The 21,582-nt window shown below is 46.3% G+C and overlaps 2 protein-coding genes across 2 annotated transcripts; both read left to right on the top strand.

The window, feature by feature from the left end:
• Positions 1 to 1,836: 1,836 nt before the first annotated feature.
• LOC136522242 (large ribosomal subunit protein eL33w-like) lies at positions 1,837 to 3,551 on the top strand. Its single transcript, XM_066516047.1, has 4 exons — positions 1,837 to 1,993; positions 2,094 to 2,322; positions 2,410 to 2,452; positions 3,463 to 3,551. Exons 1-3 carry the CDS (start codon positions 1,926 to 1,928, stop codon positions 2,449 to 2,451), a joined length of 339 nt encoding a protein of 112 aa, XP_066372144.1. The 5' UTR covers positions 1,837 to 1,925; the 3' UTR covers position 2,452; positions 3,463 to 3,551.
• Positions 3,552 to 5,156: 1,605 nt separating this feature from the next.
• Positions 5,157 to 9,234, top strand: LOC136522257 (alpha-terpineol synthase, chloroplastic-like). Its single transcript, XM_066516076.1, has 7 exons — positions 5,157 to 5,631; positions 5,739 to 5,994; positions 6,114 to 6,477; positions 7,021 to 7,239; positions 7,346 to 7,481; positions 8,077 to 8,328; positions 8,570 to 9,234. Exons 1-7 carry the CDS (start codon positions 5,182 to 5,184, stop codon positions 8,864 to 8,866), a joined length of 1,974 nt encoding a protein of 657 aa, XP_066372173.1. The 5' UTR covers positions 5,157 to 5,181; the 3' UTR covers positions 8,867 to 9,234.
• Positions 9,235 to 21,582: the final 12,348 nt, after the last annotated feature.

The following is a 21,582-nucleotide window of genomic DNA, read 5'->3' on the forward strand; positions in this document are numbered from 1 at the left end:
GAGCGTCCGGTCACCCTGTGTTGTGCCTAGTGAAGGGGTACAATGACTCTATTTCGTGGGGGCTTCTGTTTAAGCCCCATGACCGGCTCAAGCTCACTCTCTTGGCCATTTGCATTGACATAACAACATTGTGAGCTTAGCCAAAGCTCTCCCACTCATCTTCATCATTGATTCATCATCTTTGTGAGATTGTGAGAGAATCCAAGTGCATTGCTTGAGTGTTAACATCTAGAGGCACTTGATGTTCGTGTTTCGCTGCGGGATTCGTTTGTTACTCTTGGTGGTTGCCGCCACCTAGATGGCTTGGAGCAGCGAGGGTCATCGAGCGGAGGTTGGTGATTGTCTCCGGCTCCGATCGTGGTGATTGTAAGGGGTTCTTGACCTTTCCCCGGCGGAGAGCCAAAAGGTACTCTAGTGGATTGTTCGTGGCTTGTGTGATCCCCATCTTGTGTTGGTTGTGCGGCACCCTATTGAGGGTTTTGCGTGTGATGCCAATTAGTGCGTGAACCTCCAAGTGAGTGAATCGCCACAACGAGGACTAGCTTGCCGGTAAGCAAGTGAACCTCGGTAAAAATTATTGTGTCATCATTTGATTCTGAAGTGATTGGTTTTCATTGTTATTCATTCTTGTGACTGATTGACTCCTTCCTCGACACGGCGGTATAACCTTCTTGCTCACTCTCTTTAGTTTACCATAAACTAGTTGTCAAGCTCTTTAGTGTAGCTAGTTGTGAGAGCTTGTTAGGTTGGTTAGTGTGGCTCTTTAGTTAGCTTTTGAGAGCACACTAACTTAGTGTAGTGTCATAGCTATTGTGTGGATAGAAACTATATAAACTAGAATTATGGTAGGTGACTTGTATTTTTAGTATGCTAGCGCAACACTTGCTTCGCCTCATATTTGTCTAACCGGTTTGCTAAGTGTTATTGTAGAATTTTTTAATAGGCTATTCACCACCCTCTAGCCATTAGGACCTTTTAGCCCCGCCCTGTGGATCTAAGCCGCCGCCGTGTCGGGAGGCCACCCGTGATGGGGTTGCCACGCCGGAGCTCGCCTGTGCCAGGGCCACCGCCGGAGAGAGGAGTGGCTGCCACAGGTCGCGTTCATTGCGAAAGGAGGAGCCGCCGCCGGAGGGGAGGGTGCTCATTGCGGAGAGAAGCTGCTACCAGAGAGGAGGAGCGGCTGCCGGAGAGCGTGGCTGTCACGGGAAGGAATGGTCGATGGATCCGATCGTGGTCGTCGCGAGTTGGATGTGATGACGGAGCAGGCGCGCACGACGAGGATGACGGCGCGGCCACATAGGGGAGCGAGCGAGATCTCGCGAACGGGAGCACACCCGCAGGGCAGGGGGAGCGAGCGGGATCTCATGATGAGAAGCATAGCGGGAGGAGCATGAGGGATGGAATCACAGGAGGCAGGACGATAGACTTACGGTGAAATGTCGTGAAAAAAAATCCACTCTTTAGTTTTTTTTTTTGTGGGAGATTCCCGCGCGTGATTCAGTGGACGGTTTCAGGCCGCATCCAACTCTTCGCCTGTCCCGTGTTTTTTTAAGTTCCTGATGTGACCACTAATCGTTTTTCTGGGACCATAGTCAGCGAGACATCATGGAACGAGGCCTCCTATTCGTAATTGGGCCGGTTATGCTGCCAGATCGGCCCATCATGGCCCAGATCGAAAGGCAGAAAAAGCAAAGAAACCCATTAACGAAATGGCCCATTTAAGCTCGCGACCTTAAACCCTAGTTTCTCAAAGAGAGCCCTTCAGAACATCACAACCGTCCGCTGGACTCTGCGAGACGATCAAGGCCGTTCTTCTCTCCGTCCGCTGCTACATACAAGCCCGTCTCGTTTGTCTTCCCCAATCTGATCTGCACGATCTCTCTCTCGTCTCCGGCGGCGGAAGCGGAAGGAAGCAGGCGGCCACCATGGTGAAGGGACGCACGGGGCAGCGCGTCAGGCTCTACGTCCGGGGCACCATCCTCGGATACAAGAGGTGCGTTCCATGCCTCCGCTTCTTCTCCGTTTGTGTTGCTTGGATCTGGCCATTTCGCGGTTCTATTCGGCTTACGGTGGCTGCGGTGGTGGCTGTGCAGGTCCAAGTCGAACCAGTACGAGACCACGTCGCTCGTGCAGATCGAGGGGGTGAACACCAAGGAGGACGTCGCGTGGTACGCTGGCAAGCGCATGGCCTACATCTACAAGGCCAAGACCAAGAGCAGTGAGACCCGCTACAGGTGCATCTGGGGTAAGGTCACCCGCCCGCACGGCAACTCCGGCGTCGTCCGCGCCAAGTTCAAGTCGAACCTCCCGCCTGAGTCCATGGTCAGTGACGCACTCAGTACGCCGTGTGATGTTGTTGCCCAATTGATGCTCTATCCTGATGCTGTTTTTTTTTTCTGATGAGTGCAGGGGCGCAAGGTCAGAGTGTTCATGTACCCTAGCAGCATCTAAGGTTAGGATCCTCGAACGTCTGGCATTCTCTATTTGTTTGGCTGGTTGATGTTGAATTTGTTGTTTGTGATGGAATGATATGACAATGAATTCTGCTTAGACTGAACTCGTCATTGCTGTAGACCTAGGCTAGGAGTTTTGGGTGGTTAAGGCATCATAGTTTGTGTTTCGGTTGTTTATTTTGAGGCACACTGAGTCTTGGTGTAGCAGCCCAACAATGTCTATTCAGCTGTGAATATGGTAATTCGGCTTTTGTGGTTTGATTTGCTCATTCGGTGAGTTTATAGCTGGCTGAGGGAGTAATTCACTTGTGAAGATCTCAATGATACCAAGTACACGTGGAATATACATTATTATCTAATTTCATTAGTTTCAGTATTACTCCCTCTGTTCACAAATGTAGGCATTTCATCAGTCATCAATCAATATATAAGAGGAACAAACTGCTGGAAAATTAACAGTGAGGGATGGGGATGGCAGCATATGCCAGAAGTGTTACATTTGTGGAAACTTTTTAATGCTAAAAAATGCTTACTCTTATGGACAGAGGGTGTATATAGTTGTTCCAACTAATGTTTTTTCCAGTTCTCTATCAGTTATTCTGTTTCATGAGATGTATATTACCATTTGATTATATCAGGTTCTTTGCATTGGAGCTCATCAATGCTGTTTTGCATCATTTCTTAATAGTGCTGTCACCCTATATTGGATATAGTGATGCTAATTTGAGCACTTGCAATTTTTATTTTTCGATTTATATTATAATTGGGCATCTTTCTTGCATAGAGTGTAAATGATATTTCTGTCCAAGCACTGATGTTTAGGGAATGTTTATTGCCTTTTTGGTACAACAGAATGGTGTAAACATACCTTATCCTGTTTAGAAATTGGACATGTGGCTCCCACAGAAGTTTGAACTTGTAGCTTGATCCAATGCTTAACCCTTTCAAAAATTCCATATACAACCTGCGATGCCTTTGCTTATGCTATTCTGGGCTTCTATGTCTACAGGTTTTGTTGGATTAAAGATGGACTAGAAATGGCCATGCGTATTTCTTACTTCTGCTCTGAGCTTAAAATGCCGTGTTGGCAACTTAGATTGTTCATACTGAACCTGTTGATAAGTTCTGCCAAAATTGTTGCCCAACGAATATGAACTATTGTCATATTGTTTATGCCCGCAGCAGAGCTTATTTTGCCCCGTGACATCAATGTCTGATTGCAGTATTTTCAAATTCCTGTGGTATATTTTCCCTATTGTCTACAATGTTCTTGTGCCACATCTCAAATACATCGTGCATGATATTGGTGTGGATTTTCTTTTACACTGCTCTGGGATGCTTTGATGTATGCTTTTTCAAAACCATTTTCTGCAAAATTTATGGACACACGATTAGCTGGTGGCGATGTACCCGGCCTTTCTATACATAGGGCATGTTTGCGTGGATCATGTTCAACCCATATTTTTTAAAAAAGTTTAAATTTACGATGGTGATGTCAATTGCATAATTGCGTTGGTATGGTCATATGCACTCAAGGCCTCATCAGGTGCAGTGATCCTTGACAGTTTTACAACTTACCAATCGCTTTTTAAGAATCAGCTACCAGCAAATCTTTTTAATGAAATCTGTCATTTTGCAAGTAATTTTTATGAATCCTGCCATCTTGTTACCTCAAGATAATCACACTATGGGGGTGTTTGGGATTGTTCTGCTCCATGTTTTTAAGTTTCTCTTTACGCTTTTTTTTTAGGGTCAAACAGGTTAAGCTCCACGTGCTTTGTTTGAGAAAAAATGGTGAAGTTGTAAGAGGACCTAGAAGGGTGCTTCACAAACTCTTCTATTTTTTAGCTGTTCTACGGTGGAGTTTATGGAGACTTCATGATGCGGTCTCAAACACGCCCTATGTTTCACGTTGTAACTAAAATGTGTTTGGCGTCACATCTTAATCACGTGTTTCACGCTTGTAACTAAAATACGTTTGGCATCACGTTCAACATTGCAAACTGCTGGCGACATGCGGTTTTAGATACTTAGGAAACAAAAGGCAAGTCTGAATACTACACTCACAGTAGGGCTCCTAAAAATAATCACATCAAGTTACACGTTCGTAACTAAAATATGCTTGCCATCACGTTCAACACTGCAAACTGCTGGTGAAGTGCAAAACTAAATGTTCAGGATGCAAAAGCAGTTCTAAATACTACAGTCTAGGTAATTGGTCTTCCATGAGCTCTAGAGAATTCAGCTAAATTCTTTCAACTGAGTAGACAATATCATTGATCAAGAAATGCCAACTTCATCGAGAAGATTCAATTTCACGGCTTGAGTGCGACTTCCCCTGAGTGTCTGCTTGCAAAACCGGACAACAGAGTTTACAAGATTTGAGTGGATCTCTTGTCGGCCTAGTTGTAGGATTAGCACTACAGAGTTTACAAGATTTGAGTGGATCTCTTGTCGGCCTAGTTGTAAGATTAGCACTCTAGGCCCCATTCGCTTATCTTATAATCCGTATTTTTCAGCTTGTTTTTTCAGCTGAAACAGTGTTTTTCTCTCTCAACAAATTAGGCTTGTTTTTTCAGCGAAGCGAACAGGGCCTAAACGTGGTACTGAACCAATGAAGCCCCAGACGCAAGAGGTTCACGTTAAACTTGCCACTAATCAGCCCGAGGACATGACATTGGCCACGTAGTAGGTAGTACTACTAAGCTCGGCCTAGCTACATAAAGACATGCACATGCGTGGTTGTGCCATTGTGGCGCAAATTGTAGCAGCAAGCATATTCCAAGAACATCGCTGGAAAATGACAGGCAGCACCATGAACATGAAGCTAGCAGCACAGTGCAGCCGTGGCTGCCGTCCTGCCGTTGGCCCCTCTGCCGGAGCACCGCCGCCAGTGGTCATGGCCGGCGCCGTGGCGTCGCCCGGCAAGCAAATGCTGCTGGTTCGACAGCACCCTCCGGGCCCGGGGAGGCATCTGCCTTCACTTGGCTTGAGCTGGACTAGCAGGGCCGCCGGTGTCGTCGTTGCTAGTGCCACCGCCACCGCCGCCACTAGTAGTAGGCAGCCAAAAGAGGAGGATCGTCGTGCGAGCAGAAACATCTCGGGTTTTCAGCCATCCATCTGGGGAGATTTCTTCCTTACCTACTCCAGTCCTCTGGCTTCGTCGTCCGCTCAAAAGGTCTGTAACAATCTTTTATTAAGTGGCATCTTGTTGATCTAAAACTCGTTTATTTAAGCTGAGCATTGATCCGCCATGCATCTGAAAGACTGAAAACATTTCAACAGGCATGGATGGTACATCGAGCAGAACAACTGAAGGAAGAAGTGGCAAAACTGATAGCAGCTTCAAGTGCTTCTAGCCTGTACCATAGGATTCATCTCATTCATGTCTTGGAGCGTCTTTGTCTGGATCATCTTTTCGAAGACGAGATCAGTGATATGCTAACTCAAATTAGTAACGTTGATGTTAGTGGCTGTGATCTTCAAACGGTGGCTATGTGGTTCTATCTTCTCCGAAAGCATGGATACAAGGTCTCATCAGGTAACCAAAACACATTAAACTCCTAATTTGCAGCCTTTACAAATCAAAATTATGTTGCTCATTAAAGAAATTTATTTTTGTTCTAAGTACAAAAATAATTCTTGAATTATCTGTTCCAGATGTCTTTGGCAGGTTCAGAGACGAACAGGGGAGTTTTGCAGCAAACAATCCAAGGGGTCTACTGAACCTTTACAATGCTGCTTGTCTCAGGACGCATGGAGAGATAATACTTGATGAGGCTATTTCCTTCACGACGAAGTGTTTAAAATCAATAGCACCCTACATGGAAACATCATTAGCAAGTGAAATAAAGCGTGCGCTTGAGATCCCCGTTCCTAGAAGTGTAAGAATTTATGAAGCCAAAACTCATATAGCTGAATATGGAAAAGAGACTGAAGCTAATGAACTGGTATTGGAACTAGCAAAGCTCAACTATAATCTTGTGCAGCTCCAACATCAAGAAGAGCTAAAAATCATAACAAGGTGAAGTGACAGTCTATCCATTCAAAATTAGAGTAGGTCACTTAACAATGTCGTTAGTCAAACTTCTCTAACTTTGACCAAGTTTATAGAAAAAGCACCAGCATTTAGAACATCAAACTAGTTTTATTAAATTCTCCATAGAATTAATATATTTTGATAGTGCATAGGTGTTAGTATATTTTTTTTCTAAAAACTTAGTCAATATTAGAGAAGTTTAGCTTATAATAAAACTAAAGTAACATATAATTTAGAACTGAGGGACTTTCTCTTTAAAATAATTACTATCGTGAAGCACAATTATATATATGGATGAGTGACACCAATAGATAGTTCTAGCTCAGGTAGTTCAGGTATACCCAATTTCTTTACTTTATATCTGTAGAAGTTCAATTTAATGCGCCGTGGGTCACCTAATGGTCTACAAAACAGAAGTTGCATTTCTAGTCACAACAGAAAATATGGAGACAACCATGATATCAATTTTTTTGTGGGCATTATTAAACATTTCATATTTGAAGTTGTGGTTTAATTAAGAATTAGCAGGTGGTGGAATGATCTAGAACTTCAGTCAAGGCTATCATTTGCTCGAGACAGAGTTGTGGAGTGCTACTTTTGGATGGTGGGAGTATACTTTGAACCAAGTTACTCACGAGCTCGAATAATATTGTCAAAAGTTCTTGCCATTGTGTCCTTATTGGACGACACTTATGATGTCTATGGAACTTCACAAGAGTGTGAGTTATTTACCAAGTGTATAGAAAGGTTTGTGTTCTTGTCTTGATGATTGAAATTGAACTCTTTATCTACTCTGAATAATACTAGAAGAAAATAACGTAGCTAATACATGATGAAAATTGCTTTGGTCCAGCTGGGACCCTGCAGTCACCGAAGACCTCCCAGAGAACATGAAGTTCATTTTAGGGAAAATTTTGGATACTTGCCAAAGCATTGAGGATGAGCTAGCACTGGAGGAGAAATACCGCATGCACTACCTAAAAATTTTTGTGGGTGAAATTTTCCCATATTGTCTGTATCTTTAGTACTTAGATTTTTTTTTGCGAGTATCTTTAGTACTTAGTTTACATCTCCTATGCTGTCAATTAATTGACTACAAGCCATATATTCGTTATCAACACAAAAGCCTAGTTTTCATTCATGTCAGCTGCCCCATACATGGTTTACCTACATCCTTCATCCTAAGGGTGCGAATGTGCAGATGTTTCTGGACCACTGGACCACCCAGATAGTGATTCAGAGCTCTTTTTTTTAATATCTAGATATTTTCTAGAATATTGGACACAAATTAAGATAGTATCACCTCAGATATCGTTCAAATATAAGAACAATTAACAATATCTGTCAAATATCAGATATCTAGTTGGACAATTTAGATAGTTAGGTCGGATATTTCATTCGAATTATTTGTATCGGATAGCCATGGTTGTATGCCCAATTTTAATAAATCCTAAGATGAATTTCAGCCCAAAAGGATAAGTAAAATAGAGTTTCTTATTTTTTTTCCTTATGTATTTATATGTACGAGGTATAATTAATTATGAGGTATCACTTACCGACGTTTATTTGTCCCATAATATGCAGATTGTAGATCTAGTAAGAGCCTATAATAAGGAGGTAAAATGGCGAGAGCAAGGGTATGTCCCTGCAACCGTTGAGGAACACTTGCAGGTTTCAGCAAGAAGTGGTGCTTGTCACCTCTTGTCGTGCACATCATTTGTTGGAATGGGAGATGTGGCAGCTCAAGAAGCTTTCGAATGGGTATGTAGTGTGCCAAAAATAGTACAGGCGCTCTGCATTATTCTCAGGCTTTCTGATGATCTCAAGTCATATGAGGTAATATTTATTTTGGTTTTGCAACCTATATGATCTCATTGTTTCAGACTTCAAGTTATAACAGAAATGGGTTTACTCTTTACTGTACCATATCGTAAAGCTACATTTTTTTGGTACTGACTATTGTTAGAAATTAAAAAGAATAGGAGACATTATTGCACATGCATACTGCCTAATATAATATTTACAGCTGCTGCCTTCCCGGAAGTATAACCAAGCAATTGCATATATATGTGTGCAGCGAGAGAAAATGACCTCACATGTTGCTTCGACAATAGAAAGCTGCATGAAAGAGCACCAAGTCCCACTTGAAGTGGCACGTGTGAAGATACAAGAAATGATAGATGAAACCTGGAAAGATTTTAACGAGGAATGGCTGAACATGAACAATCACCAGCCGACAGAGTTACTGGAGAGGATCTTCAACCTGACAAGAACAATGGTGTATATGTACCAACAAGATGACGCGTACACAAATTGTCATGCCATCAAAGACACTATAAACTCGTTGTTTGTCGAGCCTGTTTCGATAGCATAGGACATTCACTGAATAATTGTGAAACGCCATGGTTGTGAGGACGTGACTATTGCATTCCTTGTGTTCACGTACTTCAGACGACAAACTTTGAGGGGGTCTTTGCCGCTTAGGAGTGTTTGTTTTTAGCTACTAGTCGTGTTTCATCTTTAGTTGCTTCTCTCTTTTTTTATGCTTGGTTTTATCTAGTCACTAAACTTCCTCATGTAATTAATTAGCTGCTATTGAACTTTGTTGGTGATTCTCTTGTAAGATTCGCCTTGCAAGGATCGTGTTGAGCTTGGTATATAACCCTGTCCTTATTAAGATATGTGTTGTAAACTTTCTCTTTCTCCGAATAAAAAGCGTGCTCAGACACGGTTGCAAAAAAATGATATAGCCATATGCATTTTATGATTTGGTTAGTTGAGGACCATAAAGTTCATACATGTTGTATGAAAAATATTCTTGTTATAAGTACAAAACCTTATAAGAAATGTTATTTTGTCAATCTTGGAGAGGTAACTTCTAGAAAACAGAAGGTCCTTCATGCTTTCTGACAGATGTCACAGTTGGTGACAAAGGAATACACATCCTTTTTCATGCCTTTCCAAAAAATAGTTTCTTCAACTTGGACACCTAGGGGCGAAGAAGAGCAGCCATTTGTCACGTAAAGGGCCTATGCTGTGCATTTGTGATTTGGACTACACTAGCTGGATCAAGGCTCGTAAGTCGGCCTGCGAGCCACAGGGTTGTATCGCTGGGCTTTGGCCCATTTACTTGTGCACTGACTAAAACCAGCTGTGTGGGAGGTTGGGCGGACAACTAAGAACAATCAAAACATATTGCCTTCTTCCTCTGCCTTGCTCCGAGACGGCACCGCCGTGCTGCTCCGCCGCGCGCATACGCCAGCAAGCCCTCCAGTTACCTTAGATCGTAACATTTGATATCAAGAGCCTCCCAATCCGTTGCCGATCTTGGATTTGTAAAATCTCGCTGCGGTTGAATCCAGAGATGCTTCGTGGTTGAACGCGATCCAATCCACCACCGCCGCTGCCACCCAAACCATTAGCCACCACCTTTCCTCAGCCTCCACCACCATAGATCCACCAGCACAAACTCGATTGGCACCCTGCCGATCCGCTTTTCTCTCGTTTCGGTCGATCCGCCACCACCACCACCACCACCACCTCCGGTCCATCAGCCTCTACCACCACCACCACCTCCGGTCCACCCGCCACCACCACCACCACCTCCGCCTCCCCTTCCACTGGCGCACAAACCCAAACCCCCAACCCTAACTGCTCGTATGGCGACCGCTGAAGAGAAGCTCGATGCGCTCGCTGCGCAGATGAAGTCCATGCTCCTGCTCATGGAGACCTTCAACCATTGGTGCCCCGAGGTCGACCACTTCTCCACGGAGCTTAGCAAGGACCTCAAGACCCTAACATCGCACGTGGAGGCGTTGGAAGCGAACACTGCTCCGCCATCGGCCCCAAAGCACGAGGAAGAGGTTCGGGCCATGGGCCACGGCGTCGAATCACCACCATAGGGGACTGATGGGGGGACCGTGGTCCTCCCTCAACCCCTGGCCAATGGTTAGTCAAACGCATCCCCCATTCACATCCCTGACTCTCGTGCTCTAGTTCACTATCACCCTGCTCACACACACCATGAATGTCGTTTGCCTAAAGCCCAGTTCCCAAAATTTGATGGTTCTCACCCCAAAGTTTGGAAGGAAAAAGCTAAGAAATATTTTGACATGTTCAATGTGCCTGTTCACCATTGGGCTTAGTACGCCACACTTCACTTCAAGGGTCATGCAACGTTATGGTTGCAGACTTATGAAGCACAGCACGGGGTTGATAATTGGGTAGAGTTATGTATTGCTGTTGAGTCTAAATTTAGCAAAGATCTCTATCACAATTCCATGCAAGAGCTCCTTAGCATAAAACAAACCTCAGATGTCTAGGATTACTATGATAGGTTCCAAACCACCATGCATAAAGTGCTTGTGCATAACAATCATCTAGATGATGTTTTCTTTGTCAGCAAATTCCTGCAAGGGCTGAATCCTGATATTAGGTCTGCTATTGTGTTACACAAACTGAGAACAGTTGATGTGGTGTTTTCATTGGCACTCATGTAGGCCGACGTGTTGGAGTCACAACCCAAGACATATGGCAAGCGTCCTTACCGGGAGTTCAACAAGTACCACGGGAAGCCAACTCAAGCTGCTCCAACAGGTCTGTTGGGAGCACCACCAACTAAAGACACAAAACCAAAATGGGAAGATAAGCTTGTCTCTCTACGTGCTCAACGTCGTGCTCAGGGCTTGTGTATGAAGTGTGGTGAAAAATGGGGAAGAAACCACAAATGTCCTGATAAAATGTCCTTACATGTATTGGAAGAGTTCATGGAGATTATTTCTGATGACAGTTCTCCAGACCAGGACAGTTCTGACTCAAGCGATGAAGATGAGGCAGTATTCTCATTATCTCAGGCAGCAATAGTGGGAGTCCAAGGGAAGAAAACAGCCAAGTTACATGGCATTATCAAGAATCAAGAACTCCTCATTCTAATTGACTTGGGTAGCTCCAGTACATTCATCTGTGAAAAGACTGCCAAAGCCTTGAACTGCACACTTACTCCAGCTCCTACGATACAAGTTACTGTGGCCAGTGGTGGTAAATTACGAAGCAATCAGCAGGTGCTTAATTTCACTTGGTGGTCTTAGGGTAATACTTTCACCACAACTGCTCGTGTTTTGCCACTACCATATTATGACCTGGTTCTGGGTATGGACTAGTTGGAACTCCACAGTCCCATGTGGATACACTGGAAAAGGAAATTGTTGAGGTTTACATATGAAGGCAAGAGAACCAGTCTCAAAGGTGTGAAGGACAGTTTGTCTAGCTGTCACAAGGTCAAAGCTCAAAAGTTGAAAGGGCTTCTTCGGAAGGGGGGCGTAGCTCAACTGATTCATCTTTGCCAAGCCTCAGAACCAAAAGCTCTAGAACACATACCTGACGCGGTCCAGCAGTTGGTTCAGCAACATGCCCATCTGTTCAAAGACCCTGACTCTCTTCCACCGCAATGAGAGTTTGATCATAGCATTCCTTTGCTCCTCAAAGTCAAGCCGGTCAATGTCAAGCCCTACCGATATTCTCCAACCCAGAAGGATAAAATTGAGCGTCAAATCCAAGAAATGTTAACCAATGTCATAATTCGACCTAGTCAAAGCCCGTTTGCCTCTCCGGTGCTACTGGCTAAGAAGAAGGATGGTAGTTGGTGTTTCTGTGTTGACTATAGGCAGCTCAACAACATTACCATGAAGAACAAATATCCACTTCCTGTCGTTGATGAACTGTTAGATGAGTTACATGGTGCTGCCTACTTCATGAAGCTTGACATGCGTTCTGGTTATCATCGGATTCGTGTACTGCCTGCTGATGAGGCCAAAATGGCATTTCAGACACACAGTCTACATTTCAAGCATTAATGAATACAATATTTTAGCCTCTCCTGCGCCACTGTGTGTTAGTCTTTGTGGACGACATATTAATCTACAACCCAACATTGGAATCCCATCTAGAGCATCTTCGGCAAGTTTTTACTATCCTCAGTGAGCATCAGTTGCTGCTTAAACGGTCCAAATGTTCATTTGCTTAGCAAAGTCTCGAGTACCTCGGTCACATAATCAGTCATCAAGGGGTGTCTACAGATCCTAAGAAGATTGAAGCAATGGCAAATTGGCCCTCACCAACTGATGCTCGGTAGCTTAGGGGATTCCTCGAACTCTTCAGGTACTATTGGAAATTTATCAAGAATTATGGACTGCTTAGCCGACCTCTCACTGATCTCCTCAAGAAAGATACACTGTTTCATTGGACACCACAACTTTAGATCAGTTTTGATACATTGAAGCAAGCTCTAGTTTCTGCTCCCGTATTGGTACTACCGGATTTCACCAAGTCTTTCACTATTGAGACCGATGCCTCCTCTACAGGCATTGGCGCGGTATTGTCCTAGGATCAGCATCCAGTGGCTTATATCAGCAAGGCATTAGGACCCAAAGCATAGGCTCTATCCACACATGAGAAGGAATGCATGGTAGTGATTCTGGCGATCAGCAAATGGAAATCCTACCTACAACACAAGGAAGTTACTATTCTAGCCTATCACAAAAGCCTCATCCATCTCGGGGAACAGAGACCGTATGAAGGGATGCAGCAAAAGGCTTTCATGATTCTTGTCTCCAAGAAACAAAAAAGGATTTTTTTGATAATAACTTATCAGAAATTTTTGCCCAAGTGGCTTCGATTCCTTTGCTTTCAAAGCTTCAGTTGGTGCTTCAGGGGGGATGTTGACAATTTGGAAAAGTGCATTGTTTAGTGGAACTAAAAATTTTTAGAATTAATATGCTTTATCAGTTCAATTCACCTCAAAGCTCAATAATGATTGCTGGGTTCTTACTAATATCTATGCCCCATGCACCCCAAATGGAAAGAGGAGCTTCTTGGAATGGTTTGGAAATATCCAAATGCCTCCTCACATTGACTGGTTAATTGAGGTGATTTCAATTTGATCAGAAAGCCAAAAGATAGAAACAGGGAGGGAGGGGATATCAATGAAATGTACCTGTTTAATGAAGCAATTAGTGCCCTTGGAATTGTTGAACTGCCTCTTCTAGGTAGACATTTTACATGGACCAACAAGCAGACACCACCACTGATGGAGAGACCGGACTAGTTTTTCTCCTCAACTTCCTGGACCGTCAAGTATCCAAAGTCAGTAGTGAAATCCCTAGTCATGGAGACATCTGATCATTGGCCATGTATTGTTGAGATAGACACTAAAATTCCAAGAGGAGGAATCTTTAGGTTTGAAAATCATTGGCTGGATAGAGAGGATTTTATTCCTATTCTACTGCAGGGTTGGTCCCTGGAACAGGAAAATCTAGACCCAGCAAAACCTATCACTGCAAAATTTAAGAATCTTAGGAGAATGTTAAAATCATGGCAATAAAAAAATCAAGTTTGGCTTCTTCCATTGCTAATGTCAAGGCAGTTCTGCACCTCCTAGATGCCATATAATGCTTTAGAGATCTTTCTCTTTTGGAATGGAACTTCAGAGATATCATAAGCACCAAGCTCATTTCTCTCCTTAAAAAGCAGAGAACTTATTGGAAACAAAGAGAAAAGATAAACTGGGTAAAAGAAGGGGATGTTGGTACCAGATATTTTCACGCTCATGCCACCATCACTCATAGGAAAAATACCATCGCATCTGTTCAAGCCAATGCTGGTAGTGTGTTGACTCAACATGAGGAAAAAGGCTAATCATTTTTGGGAGGCTTTCAAAGAAAGGCTGGGAAAGTTAGAATTCAGCGGTATGCTATTCAATCTAAACAATCTTCTTAATAATACTAAAGACCTAAGGGGGCTGGAGACACCCTTTGATAAAATAGAGATTGATCAAGTGATTCCAGAACTCCCAAACAATAAATCCCCAGGCCTAGATGGTTTCAATAATGAATTTCTGAAAGGTTGTTGGCCTCTTATAGCAGATGATTTCTACAGGCTTTGTCATGACTTTTGCAACAACAACATATGCCTAAGAAGCCTGAATTCTTCTGACATAACCCTGATTTCCAAGAAAGAAGGGCCAACCACTGCCTCAGATTACAGACCAATATCTTTTCTAAATTCTTCTCTTAAGCTCTTGACAAAGGTCCTGGCCAACAGATTGCAAAAGGTAATAAAGAAATTGATTCACAGAAACCAATATGGCTTCATCAAGAGTAGAACAATTTAGGATTGTGTAGCTTGGGCCCTTGAGTACTTACACCTTTGCCACAAGTCCAAGAGAAATCTAATAATACTCAAGTTGGATTTTGAAAAGGCATTTGACAAGGTGGAACATGAAGCTATCATCCAAATCTTAACAGCAAAAGGCTTTGGGGCAAGGTGGATACAGTGGATTAAAGATATCCTCTCCTCTGGGACTTCTTCTGTACTCCGAAATGGAGTACCTAGCAAAATAGTCCACTATAGAAGAGGTGTAAGACAAGGGGACCCTCTCTCACCCCTTCTTTTTGTGCTAGTGGCTGACCTACTGCAGTCAATTCTCAACAAGGCAAAAGACTCAAATCTTCTAAATCTCCCTTTACCTCTAAAACATTCTCCTGACTTTCCAATAATCCAATATGCTGATGATACTTTAATAGTAATGGAGGCTTGTAGTAGGCAATTGATCACCTTGAAAGCCATTCTTCATTCATTTAGAGAGTCCACAGGTCTAAAGGTAAACTATAGTAAATCTGTCATGGTACCAATAAATATTTCTAAGGAATGACTTGATCACCTTGCAAGAACCTTCAACTGTGAAAAGGGAAAGTTGCCTTTCACCTACCTTGGATTGCCCGTTAGCTTGACAAAGCCCAGAGTAATTGATTTCTCCCCCCTAGTAAATAGATGTGAGAGAAGATTGGCAGTCACCTCATCCTTTCTGAACCAGGCAGGTAGACTGAAATTAACAAACTCTATGTTTTCAGCTTTTCCAACATTCTGCATGGGAACTTTTGCCATCCATAACACAGTCATTAATCAGATAGATAAATTCAGAAAACACTGTCTTTGGAGGGGAGCTGATATAAATGCACAACAAAGACCAAAGGCTGCTTGGACAGGTGTTTGTAGATCAAAGGAAGAAGGAGGTTTGGGGGTTTTAAATTTAAAAACACAGAATGAAGCTCTACTGCTCAAGCACTTTTTCAAATTCTTCAACAAGGAAGACATTCCATGGGTTTCTCTGGTTTGGGAAAGCTACTGTAGCTCTGGAATCCTGCCACCACAATAAAAAGGGCTCTTTTTGGTGGAGGGATATCTTAAAGCTGCTAGACAAGTTCAAGGGATTGGCCATGCCGAATGTGAAAAATGGAGGCTCATGCTATCTTTAGTCAGATCTTTGGAACAACAAGGTGCCTATGCAAGCCTACCCTGAGTTGTTCTCTTTTACAAAATCTAAAACAATCACTCTAGCAGCTGGAAAGGATTGCCTAGATTTGCTATCCCTTTTTCACCTTCCATTATCGAAACAAAGCTTATTCACAACTAGCTCAGCTTAGCTCAGATATCCAAATTTTGACCCTAACCAAAGAACCAGACGTTTGGACCTGCATATGGCAATTAGGTAGCTACTTAGTCTCTAAAGCTTACAGGCACCTCAGTGGTCATGCTGTAGTTCATCTTGCTTTTAAGAGAATTTGGAAGAGCTCTTGTTAGAGCAAACACAAGGTCTTTCAATTGGCTGATGCTAAAAGATAGATTAAGCACCAGGGAGCTTTAAAGAAGGAAAAATATGGAGCTTTAGGACTACAATTGCGTCTTATGCAATGTGCTAATAGAGGAATCTCTGTGTTGGGTTCATAAACCTGGGGTCCCTCATGGATCGGCTTCCACGCCAAGGCTCGGCCTAGGAGGATGACTTCTTTTCTTCTAGACCGGCCCGAGAGTCTAAATTCAATAGACTGAAGCACTCGCTTTGGGCCCTGGCCACCTTCGGCCCATCTTACAGACCGGAGCACTCGCTTTAGGCCCTGGCCGCCTTCGGCCCATCTTTTCAATCGGAGCACTAGCTCAGGCTCAGGCCAACTCCAAATGGCCTCCCCGATCAAAGCGCTAGCGTCAGGCCCCAGCCGCCTTCGCATGGCCTCCGCTCAGAAAGCCTGACCCAAGGACTGCCTCTGACTCTGACCCCGTGTCTCCGACCGGGGTTCATAGAAAACCCTGTCCATCGCTATTTTCTGACTGGCGCGCCAGAACCGACTAGGGCCATCTGACCGGGGACGCCCGCTCGGGAAGAACTAGAAGGCGTACGAAGGAAGGCAAAATGGGGCTCGCAAGTCAAAACATGACACTAGGGACCATACCCTGCGAAACAGTACTTTACAACCGCCCTGCCACAAACAGTATTATAGGCGCTAATGTTTACCTCTACAGTATTGTAGGCGCCGGTCAAAACACCCGTACGGTAAGACCCCCCATGTGCCTCTGGGCATCAACAGTATTGTGGGCGCCGGAATTCACCATACCAGGTGAACATGGTAAAGCCATGCCTCCAGTCGGTGAGACAGCATTTTTGCAGGTACCGACGTCCTCCAGTCTTGAAGAAAGCAACTCAACCTCCCACATGTACCTGACATTCTACGGTGACATCAATAGTATCGCGGGCACCCACCATTGTCCCGTCCCCATCGGCATGGGCAACAAGGCTTAGAAATGTCCGTACTCTCTCTCCCTCTCATTTGTAAAGCCATCCCCTTCTTCTATAAAAGGGGATGTGCTCCCTCCAAGCACAGGCAGTTCACCCAAGTCGACCTCTTCAAGTTCAAGTTTAGGGTTGGACACTTCATTCATAGCATAGCTCCTGTCGATCTCAGCCCTTCCGATTGGACCGACCAGACACCCCCATCTCTCTCTCTCGTTTGTACCCCCACTACAAACTTTGAGCGCCTAGGCTCAGGAATAAAGTCATCGACCGACCCCGACTAGACGTAGGGCACGTTGTCCGAACCAGTATAAATCCTGTGTCATTAAGCGTTAGGCCACCTCTGATCACAACGTACATCAAAACTATAAATATTTACTAGTTGGTCACTTTCTGCACCGACAGTTGGCGCCGTCCGTGGGGAAGACGCTATACATTCAACACTTTTTTGGTAATCGGATGGCCCATTTCTCTGCCACCCCCGCCGTGGCGGGTTCGGGCGATACAATTCACTTCGGCTCGATGGAATTTCCCGCACTCTCGCCCATCGGGATGCGGGTTCCACCTATCTTCGAGCCTTCCTAGGCCTTCTGCTTCGGAAGCCTGGACTTCACCGCTGACTGGCTTGGCATACTCCAGCTCCACGAGGAGACTCGCGACCCAGCACCCGTCGGAGGGATGACCTCCATCGACTCCGGGACATGCGACTCCAACGGCTCGGCATCTACGCTTCATTTCGAGCAAACTCTCTGCTCAAACCCCGCTGTGAGTAATATACACACTGTTATTTACTTACTACGTTCTATCTTCTACCAAATATCCGGTGGGTTACCGTTGTCCCTGTTGTAGCCGCCATACGGCCGGTCCCCCTATGGCCTCATGTCTCCCACGGACGCGTACGCTCAGGGGCTCCAGCAGATGCCGACGCTGCCCCCTCTCACGTCTGAACTCATGGGGATGGCGGACTATGGTCCCAGCTGTCTCGACTTCATGGACGACGATGTCGGGAGTGACGACTCCAGCATCGGTGATGTGGCACCAAGCCACCATCCGTCCCACGAGTGCGCTATGACGGACGCTCCGGAATGGCCACCAGGGGTAACAGAGTCTGCATGGACTCACGCCCCACTGGGCCCTCATGTGGAGACCCTCAAGCTCATGCGAGCATGGGGAGGATCTACGACGACAATGGTCACATCAGCCACCAACTGTACCAGCGCGCTCGGTGCACCACACTGCGCCCCATGCGCATAGACCAGCGAATGGCGCTTAGGGTCACGCCCATCGGCCCCAGTGCAATGCCTCGGTTCAAGGGACCAATCCCCCGTAGTTTGCTCAGGCCAGTCAGAACATTGCCGCCGCAGTAATGCTCCTGCGTGACCTATCCGAGCCGAACGACCCTCGTGAACGGGCGATCCACCAGAACCTCCAGGCACTACTGGAAACCATCACCGTTCAACAAGCGGAGTCCTCTGTATCGTGATGGCGACTCGTGACCTCACTCCCCATCTAGGGAACAGGGACGCAACAGATGGGACACTACACCCCATCACCGCCACAACCGACGAATGCGGCACATGAAGCTGTAGCCGCACCTCGCCTTGACTTGACGACCGCCCCATGCCGACCACCTATCTACGTGCGGCTCGGGCCAAACCAAGACATACGCAGCGTCGACCAGAGTCCCAGCCTTGACCACCTAGGACCACGGACATTTGTCCAACCACTCCAGCAAGCGCTGTTCCTACCGCGCTTCAACGGAGGCCGTGACAAAGGTAAGGCCAAGCGCCAGGGTCAAGACGAGGGCCCCTCCACGCCAAGGGGAAAAAGAACAAGAAGGATCGCCACCGACTGACCAACTCCACGTTGGCTACCATGGCAGATTATGCGGGCACTCAGCCCCAGCAAGACCCTCCGGACCACTTTCATGAGCTCATGGAGAGCCCATGCACCAACCACAACTATCCGGTCAACCATCTCTACAAGGACTGCCAGCTCCTCAAGCGCCTGCAGAGGTAGGCTGGTAGGCCAAAGGAGGAAGAAGATGGGGAAGCAGCAACCGAAGAAGGGGGCGGAATGGGCAAGGATCCAGACGACTGAAGTGATCCGACCAAAAGCCTACCGACTGAAGAACGATGACTACGATGCTCTCTCCGTGGACCTTGGAATAGCTATGTCTTTTACTCTTTTCCTAAGTTTCAGTCTTACCTTTACATAGCGAATGCTCCTATAAGAGCACCCCGACCTGAACACTTTTTGGCTCGGGGCGCTCGAGGGCTCCACTAGGGGGCTCTACTACCCCTCTATTTTTGTTTTTACCTTAAGTACTCTTTTACTTTCGTATGGAGAAACTCCTTATTACCCAAACGAAAGGGTAGTTCGTTCCTTTGTTTTACCTTACATAGCTTTGCTTTGAAACATTCCGACTGATTGCACCCCACCTTTTCCGACAGTTACGACCAGCCTCGCCTCGCGGGCCACGCCCCGGGCTCGCAAAGTTGTAGCCTACGAAACAAACGGGCAGGTACGAGAAAGAAAGAAATTTAAAACAAAATTATGCTAAGGGAAAACTAAGGAACGAAAGGGAATAAGCTTCCCCGAACGGAACAACTCCATCACAAGAACAAAAACCAATTGCAGTCATTAAAACACACCACAAACATCTTACACGGGGGCTCCCCCATGAACTTAAAACTTTTTATGTTTACTAACTACTTATATTCTGCAAGCTATTAAACCGACTCGGCGGCATCTGCTGGCGGCGCGATCGACGAAGGCGTAGGCTGCTCACCCCCTGGCGGCACAACGTTTGGCTCGACCGAGGCCGAGGTGACATTTCCCCCCAAACTAGGCTCTGGGCTATCCGTAGGCTCGGAAGCATTCTCTCCACGCATGCTTCGGGCCATGTCTTGACGGTGAACGTCCATCACCCACTCGGCGGAGACTTGCTCTGACACCAACCGCGCGTGCGGCAGCAAGCTCACCCCAATGGATTAGATGTCCTCCATGCTTAGACCTTTAGCATACCCACTGTAGATAGCATCAAAGTCCAGGTTCAGGTGGTGCATCGCCACCGAGGTCAGCACCCCCGACACTCCATAAAACAGCCTGCTCCTAATGAGGTCCTTGACCGTGTCCAGGACCTCTGCCAGCTGGACCGCGGGTGCACTAGTACCTAGCATCGACCCAAAGATTTCCGAGATGACGAGCCAGGCAACGTTGCGGATCTGGTCGAGATCCCCTTCGAGAGCACGTCGCTCTTCACGGTTCTTGGCCAGCTCCTCGGCGTTCTGGCTGAAGCTCGCCTTGGACGTCTCCAGGGCTCGCTCCAGCACCTTCACCTTTTCACCTAGCTCTAGAGGAAGGGCGACAAACTCAGAAATAGGCTGAGGGAAAAATCAACACCATGAGAAAACAAAATCGTACGCACTGATGCGAGAGGACTCAAGGGTGGAGAAATTCTCTGCCCATCGAGCCACCTGCTCGCATAGCTAGGCACTCGCGTCCTTCATCCCCATCATTTGGCTCCAGAGCACGAGCACTTCCTGATCTGCCTTCGACCAGGCCCTCTGCTCTGCCTCTAGGGCCTCCTGTGCCCTCTCCAGGGCAGCCCGCTCTGGCTCAAGGGCCGCCAAGGCCTCTTGAAGCGCCGCCTCAGTATTGGCCAGGGACGTCCGCAGCCCTGCCTCGATCTCCTCATGGCGGGCCTTTGCTGCCTCGAGCCCTTGCTCGGTAGCAGTCGCTCGCTCCACCGCACGCTGCCCCTCCGCCTATACCGCGGCTGCCTCGGTCGTCTGGACTTGGGACTCGCAGCAAGCGGACTCTGCCCGGCGCTCTAGCTCGGCCGTCTGGGCATGTTCCGTCTAGAGGAAGTATGACTTGCGGGACGACACCTTTCTTATTTCCTGTGGAGAACAAGCATGCTAAAAACAACCAATGAAAAGATTCAAAGGGCAAGGATAAGTACTGGAAACTCACCTTCGTGGCGAGCTGCAGGTTGACCTCAACCAGCTACCGAGCAAACTGAGCCTGCTTCCGGGCGCTCTCAAGCTTTGCGGATAGCTCGATGAGCTCGGACACCGCGGCATGCCCTTGCCCCCCAAAAATGTCCCAGAACTGGCGCTCCTAGGAATCCTGGAGGACGAACTTCACCTTCGATGGGTCCTTAGGAAAGGACCACTCTAGGTCATCCTCCAATGAACCGCCGGAGGGCCCAGCCTCCGACCGGACCACCACCAGCTCCTGCGGCGACACCACCAGTTCTGCCACGGTATCCGCCTCGTCGTTAGATGGGATTTCCACCACCACGTTCTCATGGGACACCACCGAGCGTCCCAACTCTATCCTAGCCACGCTTCCCTCCGGCGCCTTTGGCTCCGACGGCAAGGATAGGTCGTGCAGCCCTCCACCCAGCAAGATAGGGAGTTCGCTCTCCCTCGTCTCCTCCACCGCGACCACTGAGGAAGGGG

This window comes from Miscanthus floridulus, chromosome 18 (genome assembly GCF_019320115.1).
Source record: "Miscanthus floridulus cultivar M001 chromosome 18, ASM1932011v1, whole genome shotgun sequence".
Lineage (NCBI taxonomy): Eukaryota > Viridiplantae > Streptophyta > Magnoliopsida > Poales > Poaceae > Miscanthus > Miscanthus floridulus.